Genomic DNA, 17,729 nt, shown 5'->3' on the forward strand with positions numbered 1-17,729 from the left:
CGGCACATCGTCCCCCCCCCTCCCCTCCCCGCACGCTCGCGGTCTTCTCACTACTCAGGTTAAAGAAACCCCAGCAGCTGTCTATAGTATTGAGTGTCCACTAGAATAGAAATAAAAGCGTTCTAACATCTCACCTGCTTGTTTTTATTAAGGTATGTACACGTATGTACATGTACACTATTTTTATTAATAGAGGTTTCACTACTGAGGTTAAAAATGATATATAAGTCACTTAGATCACTTCTAAATGTTAATGTTTGGTTTATTTCAGTGTTTTATTTGTTCCTGAGTAAACCGGTTTGGCTGTGATTACAGTTAAGCTTCATAACATGTTACTCACAGTTAAATTAGGAGGGACGGCAGTAAAACCCGGACCTGTGACATCATCACGTACGCTGGTACAAATCACGAGTCCGTGCTCGCGTACTTGAGAATTGAGAGACGGCCCACGAGTCCGTGCTCGCGTTCTCGGCGGGTACGTACTCCCGTGCCTTCTCGGCGAGTACGTACTCCCGTGCCTTCTCGGCGAGTACGTACTCACCGAGAACGCGAGTACGTACTCGCGTACTTGGGCATTGATAAACGGCCTGTGTCTCTTTTGATTCGTAGACCCCGAAAATGGTGCCGCGCTCCGCGGCGTGACGTCACCTCCAAAGCCCTATACAGACCAATTACCTTTTACTCCTGCGGAGGGGGCGTGACAAAAGCGGAGTGAAACGGAGTGCTGTGATTGGTCAGAATGTTTGTGGCTGTGGGATTGTGGACCCTCTGTCCCACAAGCCCCTCCCTGTTTTTTCTCTTCCCGAAGTTTTTCTCTCCTGAACTTTGACGCTGATCGTCTCCGTGTGAAGCTCCGTGTTAAGGTAACGTTAGCAGTGTGTAATGTTTCCTGGCTAACATCAGCTGTGTGCAGCTTAGTTCAGCACAATTCAGCCGCTCCATAGTTCTGATAGTTATTCTGATTCACGGTAACGGACTCACAGCTGGACCAAGAGGCTGACCGCGCCCTGAGCTCTGAGTGAGGCCGCTGTACGTGACGTGGAAACATGTTTCTGCCTAAAAAAAAGCAATATGCTGTGAATATTTGCTCTGTCGTTTCTTTCTCTGCTCGCTCTGCTGTCGCTTTGTTTTTGTATTTCAGGCTCTGAGTGTTTGTGTAGGAATCTGGACTCCTGAAAGAAATAAATGTAAAGTTAAATTAAAGCTGTTTGTCATTGTGTGTCTGGGATGAAGTCACATCAGAAACACAACATTCATTAGTAGGAAAACTGCTGTTTAGCTTTGTGAGCCGCTTGGCTGTGATAGTAAACAGCAGACACTTATGTGGCTTATTGAAATTTTTGGACTGTGTTCAGCATAATATTAATTAGCCAGTAATTGGAAGAGCCTTATTGTTGATTTGTCTCCTCATATTAATATATGATATTGACTCATTCCATGTAAAGCAAGATATTTAAGCCTTTATTTTTTATATGGGTGCGAGCCACCTTTTTTTTGCCAATGCCCATGACTCCGCCCCCACCACGATGCCGCCCTGAGCAGCGGCCCATGTCACCTGTATCAAAAACTACCACTGGTATCATAAATCAAAGAATATTAATGAACCCAGAGAACACATAAACACTGGGTCAGAGGACCATAACAGGTACTTTCTGTTTAACACATTTTTGGGGCGTTCTTATTTCACATCACTACGAGCCGTCAAACATCTAAGCCTCAATAGAAACACATGAAAGGCTTCTGTTCCTTCATGTATCACCAGGAGATGTCGCATAAAAACAGACGACGTATGCCAAAGTCGCAGGTTAAAAGTGGGACAGTGATTTATTTTGCCAGGTAATTTCAAATGCAGCTTTTTTATCAGCTCAAAAACATCAACTGACAAACTAACAGACAAAAAAGAAAGAGAGCTGAAGAAAGATCAGGATGGACAGGAATAAGAGAGCTTACATTTAAAGGTAAAGACTGCTCATTAGTGTTGCATAAACTGTAAATGTAAATCTCACACATGTTTTTAAATCAGATATCGGGTCTGTACATGTGACATTATGTTTTTGTCATATTGTGAATTGTGCTGCAGAGCGACAGATAAAGAAACGTCCTTACAAACCAAATATTCACAGCATATTTCTGTTTGTGGCAGAAACATCTGTTTAATGTACAGCAGCCTCACTCAGGGTGCGGTCGGCCTCGTTAGTCCAGCTGTGAGTCTGTTACAGTGAACTATGGAGCGGAGTAAGAAAGAAAGTAAATGAAACTCGTTTCTACCACCTGTTTTTGTTCAAAGCTCACTGAACCTCGTGCTACATTAATATAATAATTAAATATCAGTAGATGGGAACACAAACTTTAATTTTTGATTGTACTCAGCTTGAATCAAAACACAGTTAGTCTGCCTCAGTTTTTTGCTGTCGCTATGATTTGAAAAGAGAAAACAAGTTTTCCGTTAGTCTCGGTGTTTGAGGCTCTGTCCCAGATGTTTGTTCGGTAGCCTCGTATCAAAAGTTAAAGTTACACACTCAGCACGTTGCATGAAAAAGACATGAAATTCAGAATTTTACAGATCTGAACTGGTCATGTAACCTACAAACACAGAAACACGTTTTTCTGGAAAAGTCCTCCTCAGAAATTGGACTGTGGAACAAACTAAAATGATGTGATGATGAGCTGCTCCTCATGTTCCTGAAGCAGAAAAGAAAGAAAGAGAGATTCTGGTTCTCAGAGCAGCAGCAGGGAGAATATCAGGGTTAGATCCAGGAGTTAAAGCTTTGGCTCTTGTTTCAGGATGTCAGTGAGGAGTTGAGTTGAGTTGAGTTTACTTTAGTTTGAATTCTTGTTAGCAGAGTTGGGATCACATCTGAGGAGGCAGAGGAATCCTTTCAGACCCCTGAGTTAGCCGGAGTAGCTCCAGCTGTGTCTGAGGTAAAACAGCATTTTTTACTATTTCCATGTTGTTGTATATTTAATACAGGTGTTTGATTTGAGCTATGAGTGCACTGGTTGCCAAATGCAGTGATCTGATTGGTCAGATCAGAAAAATCTAGCTTTTTTTTTTTTTAAAGAATTAAAATAAACCTTTGACAGCATTTTGTGTGATTTTTATACAGAGAAAGTTTCCTCAAAAGTTTGATGACTGCATGTGCTGTTATAAACCAAAATTTAAACGTGTGCAGTTGTAACAGTGTTTATATGGTATTATTCTACTTGCCACAAATGTCAGTGCAGTGGGGAAACAGCACCCCCTCTTGGTGAGGCCGATTAGGTGTGGCTGGCAGTAATCACTGCCAGCCTGCTGAAGCCGTACGAGAGGTGAGCTGTGTTGTTTCACACATCATATAGTTAAGTAGAGACACATAAAACTTGTTTGATCAGCTGAAGGACACAGAGGGTAATAAGTGGTAATAAGCTTAGTGGGCACGTGCCTGACACCAGTCCACAGAGTGGAGAGTTTATTTGAGCCGGCCTGTTACAGCAGGGGAAGCAGAAACTGGTTACACAGTGATGTGTCTTTAACTTTGGAGACAAGACTCAGTTTAAGTTGCTGATAATTTTATCTTTCAAAAACATTCCTGTGTCCACAAATGTCTAAAACTAAGCAACAAGAAAATGGTCTGAGTCAGGACAGCATGGAAACGATGATCAGGTCTGTGGATCAGAGTTTCACACAGTCACAGAAACGAAGTTCTCCAATTCAGCAGAGAAGAGTTTGAGCTGCATGTGAATGAGTCTCTCTGACAGCTGATTGGTGCTGATTACAGCTGTCAGCTGATGTGTTAGTTTCACTCAGGATTAAACATCTTCAATTCAAACTGAGGAGATAAAACAGTCCAAATGTGGATTAACCGTGCGATTCATGCGTCTCCAGGAATAAAGTCAGAGCCTGCAGGAGCTCCAAGTTCATCCTTGTTTCCTGTTTGAATTCAGTGTGTCAGAGAAACAGAAACATGGAGGTGTGTTCATGGAAGCATCTGATTCCTGATGTCAGAGAAACTTTAGATTATTCAGCAGAGCTGATGTGGAGCTGAGATCTGAATCAACATAAAGGTTACATGTTAAACTAGGACAGTCACAGATATCATGTGTGAACATCATGTGATCCTAAAGTGTATGAGAGCCCATAAAAGAGCTTTAATTCATCCTGAGGTCGGAGTTTGCAGTGAGCTGACTGTATCACACTCAGAGCTGTTCCTAATGTTCTGTCAGTTTTCTGCTTTTTGTGTTTTGTTATACTCATGTGAACTCACTGAGTGTTTGTGGTTTACCTCTCAGACTGAAGTCCACAAGAAGATGATGATGGAGGAAGAGGAGGACAGAGCAGAGTCTGCAGGGTCCAGCTGTTCGTCTATGACGAGTGACCGGTCCAAAGATCCACCTCCAGGCTTCAGTGGTGAACCTGGATCAACGAGGTCAGAGAGCTGAACTCACTGAGTTAACAGAAATAATTCTGCACTGACATTATAATCAGTCTTGATGCATTCTCAATCATCCAGGAAAGTAAATCTCCAAAAAGTTGATTCTGTTCATCTGGACGTAGCGTTTTGTGGGAGAAACGTTTCGTCACTCATCCAAGTGACTTCTTCAGTCTCAGCTGACTGCAGGTTTCAATCTTATAAACAGTACATTTGCATAATGACTGAAACCAGCCCACTGAAGGAACAATGGGCTGTGAGGTCAGTTCCTTACATCAAATTCACCAGGGAGGATATGAAAAGTGGTAGGTTAGCCTTCTTAGACTGTGAGATTTCCATCAGTAATGGGGGACATCTAAAAGCTGACGTGTACCGTAAACCTACACATAGAGATCAGTATCTAAGGTTTGACTCTCATCATCCACTGGAGCACAAACTGGGTGTCATCAGGACGCTACAACACAGAGCGAACACCATCCCCACTGGCACAGCGGCCAGGGAGGCAGAAGAACATCAAGAAGGCCCTGAGTAAATGTGGTTATCCCATATGTGTCAGGAGTATCGGAACAGTTGAGACACAATTGTTTTGTTTCTCCCACAAAACGCTACGTCCAGATGAACAGAATCAACTTTTGGAGATTATCATCAGTGTTGATTCTGGTTGATTTGTGATTTGTGTTTGTGAGCTGAGAGGAAATGAAAATGAGTTTGTAACAAAAATCAGTTTTGTCCAGTTTTCCTGTAAAAAGCTGAACTCTAATCTAAGAGGATGTTACTGACAGGAAACAGCTGCATTATCTGCAGTCTGTGTGATCACAGCTGCTTCAATCATGTTTGTGTCTGCAGAGGTCAGAGGTCACAGTCTGCAGGATACAGCTGTCCGTCTGTGAGGAGTGACTAGTCCAAAGGTCATCCTCCAGAGTTCAGTGGTGAACCTGGACCAACGAGGTCAGAGAGCTGTGATGACTCCTTTACATGTTTGTGTTTCCTGGATAAATCTGACCTGAAACATCCTCAGATTGTTACAAAGATGCTGAAAAACTAGTTCATGCCTTCATGACTTCCAGGCTGGACTACTGTAACTCATTATTATCAGGATGTCCTAAAAACTCGCTGAAAAGTCTTCAGCTAATCCAAAATGCTGCAGCAAGAGTCCTGACAGGGACTAGAAAGAGAGAGCATATTTCTCCTGTTTTGGCTTCCCTTCATTGGCTTCCTGTTAAATCCAGAATTGAATTCAAAATCCTGCTCCTCACATACAAGGTCTTAAATAATCAGGCCCCATCTTATCTTAATGACCTTGTAGTACCATATCACCCTATTAGAGCACTTCGCTCTCGCTCTGCAGGCCTACTTGTTGTTCCTAGAGTATTTAAAAGTAGAATGGGAGGCAGAGCCTTCAGTTTTCAGGCCCCTCGTCTGTGGAACCAGCTTCCAGTTTGGATTCAGGAGACAGCCACTATCTCTACTTTCAAGATTAGGCTTAAAACTTTCCTTTTGCTAAAGCATATAGTTAGGGCTGGACCAGGTGACCCTGAATCCTCCCTTAGTTATGCTGCAATAGACGAGGCTGCCGGGATTCCCATGATGCATTGAGTTTTTCCTTTCCAGCCACTCACTATGTGTTAATAGACCTCTCTGCATCGAATCATATCTGTTATTAATCTCTGTCTCTCTTCCACAGCATGTCTTTATCCTGTTTTCCTTCTCTCACCCCAACCGGTCGCAGCAGATGGCCCCGCCCCTCCCTGAGCCTGGTTCTGCCGGAGGTTTCTTCCTGTTAAAAGGGAGTTTTTCCTTCCCACTGTCGCCAAAGTGCTGCTCATAGGGGGTCATATGATTGTTGGTTTTTTGTCTCTGTATCTACTGTACAATATAAAGCGCCTTGAGGCGACTTTTGTTGTGATTTGGCGCTATATAAATAAAAGTGAATTAAATTGAATTGAATTCATTAAAAAGAAAACAATGAAAGAGAAAAGATCCAAATGTTAGACTTGGTCATTTGCTGTTTGAGGACAGTGATGCTCATATCTGTGGGGAAAGTGTGACCTGAGTGGGTTCATGTTTGTCTTTAAAGAGCTGCTCTGATTCTCTTTGTGTCTGATGTGTTAAACAGTCTGAGAGGTCACACAGAGACCCAGCAGCTAAAGCCTGGATCATACTGGCTGCTGTTACTCCATCAGGACAACACTGAACCACAGTGGTGTGGATGTAGTGGATAAATCCCACCATACTGATGCTCAGATTGAATCACAGGGAACAAAACCAGATGTTACCTTCAGATTGTGACCTTTGGAGTGGACGATGCAGATTTCAATAGAGAATAAATGTTGTTGTTTTTCAGCTGTGAAAAATAATCTAATTTTCTGAACTTAAGAATTTATGATGCTGGAAAAAACATGGAGACTATAACACAACATTTCCACTGTATTCATAGAATGAATGTAAAACTGTCAGACATTCATTAAATATGCAAAATGTCTACAGAAACATCAGAGGGTCAGATGTGAAGCACTCAGTGACTTTGATAAAATGACTCATCAGTTATTGATCTGTACTACACTGATCTACCACGTTAGTAAAGCTGGTGTTCTGGTGGTGGAGGGAGACCTCAGATCATGTTCTGGTTTTGGAGCAGTGATCTGCTGATGGTTCAGTTTAATGAGCTTCTTCAAAATCATCCCTGACATCACCACTGAAAGGACGTCCAGAAAAACAGACTGAAAATTACTGATATGTTCACAATCTGAGAGTTTAAAACTTGACAAACTTGATTCAGATGAAGTTATTTGAGCAGAAACTACTGGATCTTAATCCTGTGTTGATCTAATTCTTCATGGTTCCTCCACAGAGTGGACCAGCAGAGCTCAGAGGTTCCCAGTGGTCAGTCTGCCCAGCAGCATCAAACACAGCTGGACTCCATATTTATGGTCTGTACATGTACAACAACTACTTTACATCTATTCTGTCCACAGTCATCTCCATGCTGCTCTTTGTAGACCAGTGTCAGTGTGTCCAACATGGATCTGATGTTTGGCTCCATGATTTCAGTCTGATTGGCTCATTCATAAATATTCTGTTCCAGCTGCTGGAGGACAACATCATCACTTTTGTGAAGAACGAGCTGAAGAAGATCCAGAAGGTTCTGAGTCCAGATTACCCAGAAGGCTTAGAGAGTCAGAGGAGCAGCAGCAGAGAGGCATTTGTAAAGATCACAGTGGACTTCCTGAGGAGAATGAAGCAGGAGGAGCTGGCTGACCGTCTGCAGAGCAGTAAGAGGATTTATCTAAAGATTTAAGCTGCTGGATAAATGAACATTTTCCAGAGATGGAAGATGGTGCAACATGTTTTAAAGATTAGATTTTTTTGGAATTGAGTGCTTATCTTTCTTCTCATTCAGAACTTCCAGCTGCAGTTTGTCATCGTAACCTTAAATCCACCCTGAAGAAGAAGTTCCAGTGTGTGTTTGAGGGGATCGCTAAAGCAGGAAACCCAACCCTTCTGAATCAGATCTACACAGAGCTCTACATCACAGAGGGAGGGACTGCAGAGGTCAATGATGAACATGAGGTCAGACAGATTGAAACAGCATCCAGGAAACCAGACAGACCAGAAACAACAATCAGACAAGAAGACATCTTTAAAGCCTCACCTGGAAGAGATGAACCAATCAGAACAGTGCTGACAAAGGGAGTGGCTGGCATTGGGAAAACAGTCTTAACACAGAAATACACCCTGGACTGGGCTGAAGACAAAGCCAACCAGGACATCCAGTTCATATTTCCATTCACTTTCAGAGAGCTGAATGTGCTGAAAGAGGAAAAGTTCAGCTTGGTGGGACTTGTTCATCACTTCTTTACTGAAACCAAAGAAGCAGGAATCTGCAGCTTTGAAGACTCCAGGTTGTGTTCATCTTTGATGGTCTGGATGAGTGTCGACTTCCTCTGGACTTCCACAAAACTACAATCCTAACTGACCCTAGAAAGTCCACCTCAGTGGATGAGCTGCTGATAAACCTCATCAGGGGAAACTGCTTCCCTCTGCTCACCTCTGGATAACCACACGACCTGCAGCAGCCAATCAGATCCCTCCTGACTGTGTTGGCATGGTGACAGAGGTCAGAGGGTTCACTGACCCACAGAAGGAGGAGTACTTCAGGAAGAGATTCAGAGATGAGGAGCAGGCCAGCAGGATCATCTCCCACATCAAGACATCACGAAGCCTCCACATCATGTGCCACATCCCAGTCTTCTGCTGGATCACTGCTACAGTTCTGGAGGATGTGCTGGAAACCAGAGAGGAGGACAGCTGCCCAAGACCCTGACTGAGATGTACATCCACTTCCTGGTGGTTCAGGCCAAAGTGAAGAAGGTCAAGTATGATGGAGGAGCTGAGACAGATCCACACTGGAGTCCAGAGAGCAGGAAGATGATTGAGTCTCTGGGAAAACTGGCTTTTGATCAGCTGCAGAAAGGAAACCTGATCTTCTATGAATCAGACCTGACAGAGTGTGGCATCGATATCAGAGCAGCCTCAGTGTACTCAGGAGTGTTCACACAGATCTTTAAAGAGGAGAGAGGACTGTACCAGGACAAGGTGTTCTGCTTCATCCATCTGAGTGTTCAGGAGTTTCTGGCTGCTCTTCATGTCCATCTGACCTTCATCAACTCTGGAAAAAATCTGCTGGAAGAACAACAAACAAACTCCACATGGCCTAAATTCATTAAAAAGAAAAACTGTTTAAAATCCCTCCACCAGAGTGCTGTGAAGAAGGCCTTACAGAGTCCAAATGGACACCTGGACTTGTTCCTCCGCTTCCTCCTGGGTCTTTCACTGCAGACCAATCAGACTCTCCTACGAGGTCTGCTGACACAGACAGGAAGTAGCTCACAGACCAATCAGGAAACAGTCCAGTACATCAAGGAAAAGCTTAGTGAGAATCTGTCTGCAGAGAAAAGCATCAATCTGTTCCACTGTCTGAATGAACTGAATGATCGTTCTCTAGTGGAGGAGATCCAACAGTCCCTGAGATCAGGAAGTCTCTCCACAGATAAACTGTCTCCTGCTCAGTGGTCAGCTCTGGTCTTCATCTTACTGTCATCAGAAAAAGATCTGGATGAGTTTGACCTGCAGAAATACTCTGCTTCAGAGGAGGCTCTTCAGAGGCTGCTGCCAGTGGTCAAAGCCTCCAACAAAGCTCTGTGAGTACATTTGTACTCATGTCTTTACTTTAACATCCAACTGTGTCAGTGATTTATTTCGCCAGGCTTTCTGTCTTTGTATGAATTTGTATCCTAAAGTTTCGAATTTCAATACAACTGTAACCTCTTTGATGGCTTAAGAACTCGCTGTACTTGAGATGCTGAATCCACCATAAACTATGATTATCACTTCTGCTGTTGTGTTATCAGTGTCACAAATTTAGAGGATCATCATTTAGCCTGGAGAAATAGTTTGTTGCTTTATAAGAAAGCCCTCCGCAAAGCCAGAACATCTTACTATTCGTCACTGATTGAAGAAAATAAGAACAACCCCAGGTTTCTCTTCAGCACTGTAGCCAGGCTGACAAACAGTCAGAGCTCTACTGAGCCAACAATCCCTTTAACGTTAACTAGTAATGACTTCATGAACTTCTTCACAAATAAAATTTTAATCATTAGAGAAAAAATTACCAATAATCATCCCACAGATGTAATATTATCTACAGCTACTTTTAGTACCATTAATATTAATTTAGAGTCTTTTACTCCAATTACCCCAACACAGGGATTTATTTACAGAGTTCACCAGGTGTATATACAGGGAGTGCAGGGCAGTGCTATATACAACAATGTGAGGGATGGGGCTCTGGGGAAATCCAAGGGGGGAATCACTCCCTCTCCAATTCTCCACATACACAGCTGCAGTTCCTTTCTTCACACTTGACACACAGATTCACATGGGAAAGGTAATCCAGGGGGTCTGTAGGCGAGGAAACGGGAATGAGTACAGTATTCACAAAAGATACATGACTTATCTTGAGCTGTAGCTTGACTCTCACTGAGGCGTGGTAGACAATGATCCAGCGAAGACCAGCAGTCACCTCCTGGCTTAAATTCCATTCACCTTGATTGGCATCAGGTGTGTTCTTTTCTGTGGGCGTGGGCCTAGGGCGTGAACCCACAATGAGCCCCGGCGACAGGGAGGAGAGAGAGAGAGAGCGCGAGAGAGAGAAAAAGGAAGAAAAGGCCGATCAGCGTCTCGCCGATTCCCAGGCCGTGACACCAGCTAGTCCAACTTAAGGAACAGTACAACCATCACTGCTGTTTAGTTTTTGGTCTTCATGTATGTTGGAAGTGATAGCAATGCTGTTCATTTTATCGATTTCAGAAATCTCTCAGTCAGAACATGGTATATCATGTTTAGGTTGAAACTAGCAAGCTAACTTCCTGCTAACTTCTAACTTGTTAGCAGGAAGGTAAACTTAATTATTACACCTGGTAAAACAGCAACACTGATCATTTTATTAAAGAAGAAAAAATGTAGACAGTTTTTAACTCAGTAATAGTGCAGCGTTCGTTTGACTTTAGGACCAGTGTTGCCAACTCCTCAGTAAGGAAACTCGTCATTGACTGTCTTAAAAGTTGCTAGAAGTTGCTACATTTATTTTAGCAATGATTGTTTTGGTTTTTTTATGTCAGGGAGCAGTGGCTTTGCACATGCGCGAATCATTTGCAGTGTGCATGTATAGGGGGGAATATCTCCTGCTCTGACATTAGCTAGGGGCAACTGCTGCATGAGGACTACCTGCTGCCTGTGAGTGGTTTGTGAAGGGCGTGGTGCCCACAGCAGCACCTGCTGCTTGTTGAGAGTAACAGCGATACGTGCCTTAATGTCAAAAAGCTGTCTACAATAACACCAAAAAAATTCACCAGATTTGTCGCTAGTCCCTTTTTAGGAAGAAAAAAAAAGTCGCTGAGGGGGTCTGAAAAATTGCTAAATATCTAAATATAGCAACAAAGTCACTAAGTTTGCAACACTGTTTGGGACGCTAAGGGGACAGAGTTCTGGACCCAGATTTTTCCGTGAGGCTCCTGAATAGGGCAGCCATAATGCTCCGACAATCCATCAAGTGGGGCAGCTTCGTAGCTTACTAAAGTTGTACTACATTTTTTGACAGATTTTTGAGCGCTGTGTACCACATAAAATCTATTTAGTTAACTGTACTGCATGGTGGCTTTTAAAAAAAGATTTCATTTGAGTGATTTAATTAATTTGTTTGTTTGTGTTGTCAGACTGAGTCGCTGTAAACTCTCAAAGAGAAGCTGTGATGCTCTGTCCTCAGTTCTCAACTCCCAGTCCTCTTGTCTGAAAGATCTGGACCCGAGTAACAATAACCTGCAGGATTCAGGAGTGAAGTTTCTGTCTGCTGCACTGCAGATTCCACATTGTACACTGGAAACTCTCAGGTCAGGATCCAAACGTTCCCATTGCTGATCATTTAAGTCTGAATGATATTATTCTATAGACTTGCTTTTTAGATTTGGCAAGTTACCTTTTACTTATCTTTGGATGGGTTGGAAGATTCTTCATTACTGTCTGAAGATTTTTTACAGTCTGCCTAACCGCTGCCTAAATGGAAACCTGTAGTGATCCCTTATGTGTCAGAAGTATCTGAACATTTGAGACGTACTTTTTTCTAAACACCGTGTTTCTGTCGCTTTTAAACCCCAAAACACGCTGCACCAAAAATTGGCTCACCCCAAGGACCGAGTCCCCCGACACAAACAGGGTAACATAGTGTACGCTGTTGAGGAGGCCATTTACGTGAAAAGGGAAAGACCATCTCTGAATCGAGGAGGGGGCCTAAGGGTAGGGATGGGTGTCGAAAACCGGTTCTTGTTGAGACCGGTTCCCACTGTTTCAGTTCCTTGGAATCGTTTGCCATTTTTGCAAACGATTCCCTTATCCATTCCAGTCGCCCCGAATGACGTCACCACGTTGCGGAGCGTCATTTACCTGGCAGGAAACATGGCGGCTCAAACGCTCAAAAGTTTGTTTATACTTTACGAGAACGGATGACAACAGGGCAACTTGCAATACTTGCAAAGTAGATATTTCACTTAAGGGAGGAAACACTACGAATATGCAAAAGCATTTGCTCACAAAACACGCGATGACCTTAAATGAATGTCGTGTTTTTAATTCTGCTCCGGACTCGTGAATCTGAACTCAGCAGCAGCGCTAATGTTTGCACGTCCTCTCCCGTTAATGCGGCAGGTAAATAATCAACTAACAGTGCATATTATGTTAGCGCGATCTGCCTTATTACAAAACCTGCCATTACTGTGCATTTAGGTGACCATGATGAGAGAGACAGACAGAGTCTGGCTGGCTCAGCTGCTGGCAGTTCTCGCTGCAGTCTACCGGTAGCATCTCCTTTCAGGCCAGGATGAATGTCACCGAGCAGTGACTAAGTTTGTGGTCAAAGCCTTGTACCCATTTGTCACAGCAGATGCCCCCGATTTTCGGTAAGTGAAGGTGTTTAATTGTAGGCAGGGACATTACTGGATATTCGTGTGTAATTGCTACAGAATAATTTATGTTATAGTACAGAAGAATATTTATTTTATTATTTTACATTTACATTTTTTTTTCTGGGGACCCTGTGACACCCCAATGAAGGCTGGTTCTCTTGAGATCGCACTGTTGGGTTTGTAAGGCCATGTTACTCCTAAATTTCTATCTTGTTCAAAGAGAAGATAAAAACAAAGCTAATCGACCTGAGTGTTCTCCTTTTTCAAAAGAATCGATAAGAGAATCGATAAAGAATCGAATCGTTAAACAGAATTGAAAATGGAATCGGAATCGTTAAAATCTTATCAATACCCATCCCTACCTAAGGGTACATCTTTCGCCATCTTACAATGCTGTGATTGCAGTCATTCTCCAACTCTCTGTGAATGGTGCTCATGACCATTGATCAATGGTCTTTGATCAGTTGGCTTTGATCAGTGGTTTTTGATCAATGGTCATGAGATTTTGCATAATTATGATGAAGGAACTGACCTCCCAGCCCATTGTTAATCTAGTTTTTTTTTTAGTTTTAGTTATTGCGCAAATGTACGGTTTATAAGGTTGGGGAAACCTGCGGTCAGCCGAGACTGAAGAAGTCACTTGGATGAGTAACAAAACGTTTCTCCCACTGAAAACGCTACGTCCAGATGAACAGAATCAACTTTTGGAGATTTTTACAGTCGCATATTTTGTTTAATTGGGAAAACAAAAGTATTGTTCCATTAATGTTTTCTGTTGCATGTTTTGTGTGACACACCGATGAGCAGGCCATTTGTTCCATAGCAGTCAATATAACCAACAAGAGGCCTGCTCCTCTCAGTTGTTCTGCTCACGGTGCCACTGATTCCCAATTGATCCAGACAATAATGTGGGTTCTGATGGTACTGTTGATAGTGAGGACAGCCAGGCGGCCAGAGATGGGTTGGAAGGCCAGAACGGTATTCAAAGCCTGAGGATCAACCATAAAACCATCTTCTCATTTCTCACTCCCAGAGTAGAAAAAGAGTCCCATCCAATGTTCCCTCTAATTTTTCATGTGTCTGAGCGAACACACAAACTCCCCGAGCGTCCCTTGGACCACTGTGAGCAACATTAGACATGTGCACTGTGGTCACGCCAGCATCAAATCCATCCAAGTTACATGGTTTATTAAAATAATCAAATTACAGCATTTACATTTATGTTAGACTACTTTAATTAACTGCTTTAGCCCACTTACAATGAAAATTTAAAAAATCGTGTTCATGACCTGTGTACTATGTTAACACTATTGGAAGTAAAAAAAAATTTGAACTTCAATTTTGAAAACACAACTTTTTTTTTCTAAAGCTCTGACTTGTATTATGAGTATGAGTCTGTGGTCTGGGAGAGTCCTGTAACTCTCTGTCTGCAAAATACAGTATATAATGAGCAGTGATGGGCAATTAATTATATAGTTACTTTTTCAAAAAAGTAACTGAGTTGTTTGTTTTTTGCAGCTATTTACCTAAAAATGCAGCCAAGGAGGTTTTTTAAATAAACATTTCAAACTATTTGCAGAACAATCAGCTGTTCTGCATCAAATCTGATGGCACACAAATTATTTGTTCCACTCAAAAAAATAATTTCTGTCCACTATGAGATAAAGGCGTCCATCACAAGCCTGATCCCTGCAGGCTTGATAACAGGAGATCTGTTAAGAACGAGAACTAAAGATGTTGAAATCACATACAAAAGATATAAAAATAGGTTAACTAATATACTTATATATACTTAAAAGGAATACTATATGAAGCAATTAGATATAAATAGAAATAATATTAAAAGAGTATGGGAAATACTGAACAGTGTTATAAAACGTGGGACTGGACAAAAGAACTATCCCAAGTATTTCATTTGTAATGACCATGAAGAATACAATATGGATGTTGTGGCAAATAGTCTCAATGAATTCTTTGTAACTGCTGGACCAAATTTAGCAAGAACAATCACTGATCCTGGGAAAGCACAGGAAAAACCGGATACACTGATTGACAGAAATTCATATTCTATGTTTCTCACAGCGGTTGATGAAAAAGAAGTTTTTGAAATTTGAAGTAAACATAAACTACTCACCGACAGTCAGTATGGATTCAGATCAAACAGATCAACATCACTGGCACTATTAGATTCAATAGAATACATCACAAATTCCATAGATAAAAAGCAATATGTGGCTGGGTTATTCATAGACTTGACAAAGGCATTTGACACTACAGATCATAATATATTAATAAGAAAACTGGACGTTATGGTGTCAGAGGGGTAGTTTTAGATTGGGTCCGGAGTTATTTAAGTGGCAGGAAGCAGTTTGTGAAATTAAATGGTGGTTGCTCCTTATGTATGGACATTGCTTGTGGTGTACCCCAAGGGTCAGTTATGGGTCCAAAACTCTTCAACATTAACGACGTCTGTAAAGTGTCCAAAGTATTAAAAATGGTACTCTTTGCTGACGATACAAACATTTTTTTCTCTGGTGATGCTCTGCAGATTTTATTGGAGGATATGACTAATGAAATAAGTAAAGTGAAGTTCTGGCTTGATAAAAGCAAATTATCATTTGAATAAATTTAAACTTATGTTATTTGGAAATAGTAGTTTAAATACAAATGCAAAGATTCAAATAAATGGTGTCGATATTGAAAGAGTCAGTGACAATAAATTTCTGGGGGTAATAATAGATGAAAAACTTAACTGGAGAGCTCATGATATATTCATTCCAAAGTATCACGTAGCATTGCAATACTAAACAAGGCAAAGCAGGTATTCGACAGAACATCCCTTCATATTCATATAAGTTCATATTCATATAAATCCAATGCATTATTATTATTATTATTATTATTATATTCTATACTGTTCACTGGTTTCACCATACTTAAGTTATTGTGCAGAGGTCTGGGGCAATAACTATAAAACCACATTACATTCACTTTTTACTCTTCAAAAAAAAGCAATTCGAATCATCCACAATGCAGGTTATAGGGAACATACAAACTCACTATTTTTGCAGTATGAAATATTGAAAATTGACGATCTAGTGAAATTCCAAACAGCACAAATTCTATTCAAAGCAAAAAATAAAGAACTGCCAGGTAATATTCAGAGTATGTTTTTTTTTGAAAGAAGGAAGCTATAATTTAAGGGGTTTTTGTAACTTCAAAACAGGGAAGGTACGTACTACAAGAAAAAGCTTTTGTGTTTCTGTTCATGGAGTGAAACTGTGGAACAAATTCAAATTCAAATTTTATTTGTCACACACACACAACCATACACAGTATGACATAGGGGTGAAATGCTTGTAGCTGTACAATGCCCGGCCATTAAATGACAGAAAAAGGTTTTACAGTATTTACAATTTACAGGTTACTACAAAATGTGTGTGAGAGTCCAGTCTTATAGTGATGTGATGTGTGTGGGAGAGTCCAGTCCTACACCTGGTTCAGGGCCCGAATAGCCTGGGGGAAGAAGCTCCTCCTCATTCTCTCTGTTTTGGCCTTAAGGGAGCGGAAGCGCTTCCCAGATCTCAACAGTGAGAAGAGTCCATTGTTGGGATGGGAGAGGTCCATCATAATCTTCCTAGCCAGTCTGAATATGGAATTAAAGCAACGTCCAAACATAAAACAGTTCAAAAAGAGTTATAAAAATATGATCTTCTCGAACTATAAAGAAAGGGAAAATATTGAAATTAAGTGACTGTCTCTATTTAAAAAAAAAAAATCATGATGTTATATTATAGTATATCAGAAATCTGTTCACTATATTTTATTACAAATTATATCAGTAAGGAAGCTGACTAAATATTAACTGATAATTTATGGCAAAGGGGTGGGATTAAATAAGTGTTTACTTCTTCCCACTCCCTTTCAACATGTAAATTAATCAGAACGGCAGCTATATTGAAATGTATTCATTTTTTTGTGTGGTAATTTTTTTTTCTCTCTCTTATTTTCTTTTCTAAATGTACCTGTATATTGCTTACATGTTTGAAATAAATTACCAATCAATCAAATCAATCAATTATCCATAAAATCATCACATTCTCTGTAAGATTAAAGTCAACTATTAAACAGCGTATATTAAAGGCTTTAAAACCAAGTTACCGCTGAAAGTACAAACGTCACTAATGTCACACAACTTTGCCAACATGTGGCCAACAGTAATGTTTTAATGTTCTTGGTTATTAAACATTCGCACATAAATAAGTGACATCATATTCAGTACTTACTTTTGACAGTTCACTCTTCGGCCGCTCCCTTCTGCCGTCTGCCGTCTTCTGGAGCAAAATTATCCACACCCAACACCGCGCTATGAATTCTGGGATATATGGGACCATGAAGCGTGCACCGGACCATGCTTGATATTTGGGGAAATCGACGGCGCATTTGGAGTACGCATTTAAAGTACACTTTGATTTGGGACAGCCGTCGTCGCATGGCGGTGACTTAATCACACTTAAAATGCGTACTTCAATCGTGCAGTCTCTTAATTGGGACACAGCCACAGTATCACAGAGTGATCAGCTGATCATATGGCTGTCAGAGACAACTGATGTTTGTGTTTGCAGAGGTCAGAGGTCACAGTCTCCAGTGTCCAGCTGTGTGTCTATGAGGAGTGACGTGTCCAAAGGAAGACCTCCAGACTTCAGTCATGAACCTGCACCAGCAATGTTCTTCAGTCATGGAGCTCAGATGACCATGTAAGAGAGCTGCTGACTCACAGAGGTCAAAGGTTGTTTGCATTTGG

The 17,729-nt window shown here is 41.4% G+C and overlaps 1 protein-coding gene, 1 long non-coding RNA gene and 1 pseudogene across 5 annotated transcripts in view; all 3 read left to right on the forward strand.

Annotated features, from left to right (window-relative positions):
• Positions 1-714: 714 nt before the first annotated feature.
• Positions 715-6,152, forward strand: LOC120438019. 2 transcript variants are annotated; one of them, XR_005611591.1, is made up of 5 exons: positions 750-863; positions 2,844-2,922; positions 4,270-4,406; positions 5,256-5,357; positions 6,094-6,152. It is a non-coding gene; the product is annotated as an uncharacterized LOC120438019 (long non-coding RNA). The 2 variants fall into 2 exon arrangements; XR_005611592.1 differs by lacking the exon at positions 2,844-2,922 and having other exon boundaries at positions 715-863.
• Positions 6,153-6,484: 332 nt separating this feature from the next.
• LOC120438018 lies at positions 6,485-9,614 on the forward strand (annotated as a pseudogene).
• The window catches only part of LOC120438017 (protein NLRC3-like), a 28,620-nt gene continuing 20,447 nt past the window's right edge, over positions 9,557-17,729 (forward strand). For 2 of the 3 annotated variants that reach the window (XM_039608491.1, XM_039608493.1), the window contains exons 1-3: positions 9,557-9,610; positions 11,684-11,857; positions 17,551-17,682. In XM_039608491.1, the coding sequence (XP_039464425.1) occupies positions 17,591-17,682 (92 nt within the window). In that variant the 5' untranslated portion in view covers positions 9,557-9,610; positions 11,684-11,857; positions 17,551-17,590. Of the gene's footprint in view, positions 9,611-11,683; positions 11,858-12,865; positions 12,920-17,550; positions 17,683-17,729 lie in introns of those variants that run through there. The other variant, XM_039608492.1, reaches the window with a different exon arrangement.

The sequence above is a fragment of the Oreochromis aureus genome, linkage group 3, assembly GCF_013358895.1.
Source record: "Oreochromis aureus strain Israel breed Guangdong linkage group 3, ZZ_aureus, whole genome shotgun sequence".
Classification (NCBI taxonomy): Eukaryota; Metazoa; Chordata; class Actinopteri; order Cichliformes; family Cichlidae; genus Oreochromis; species Oreochromis aureus.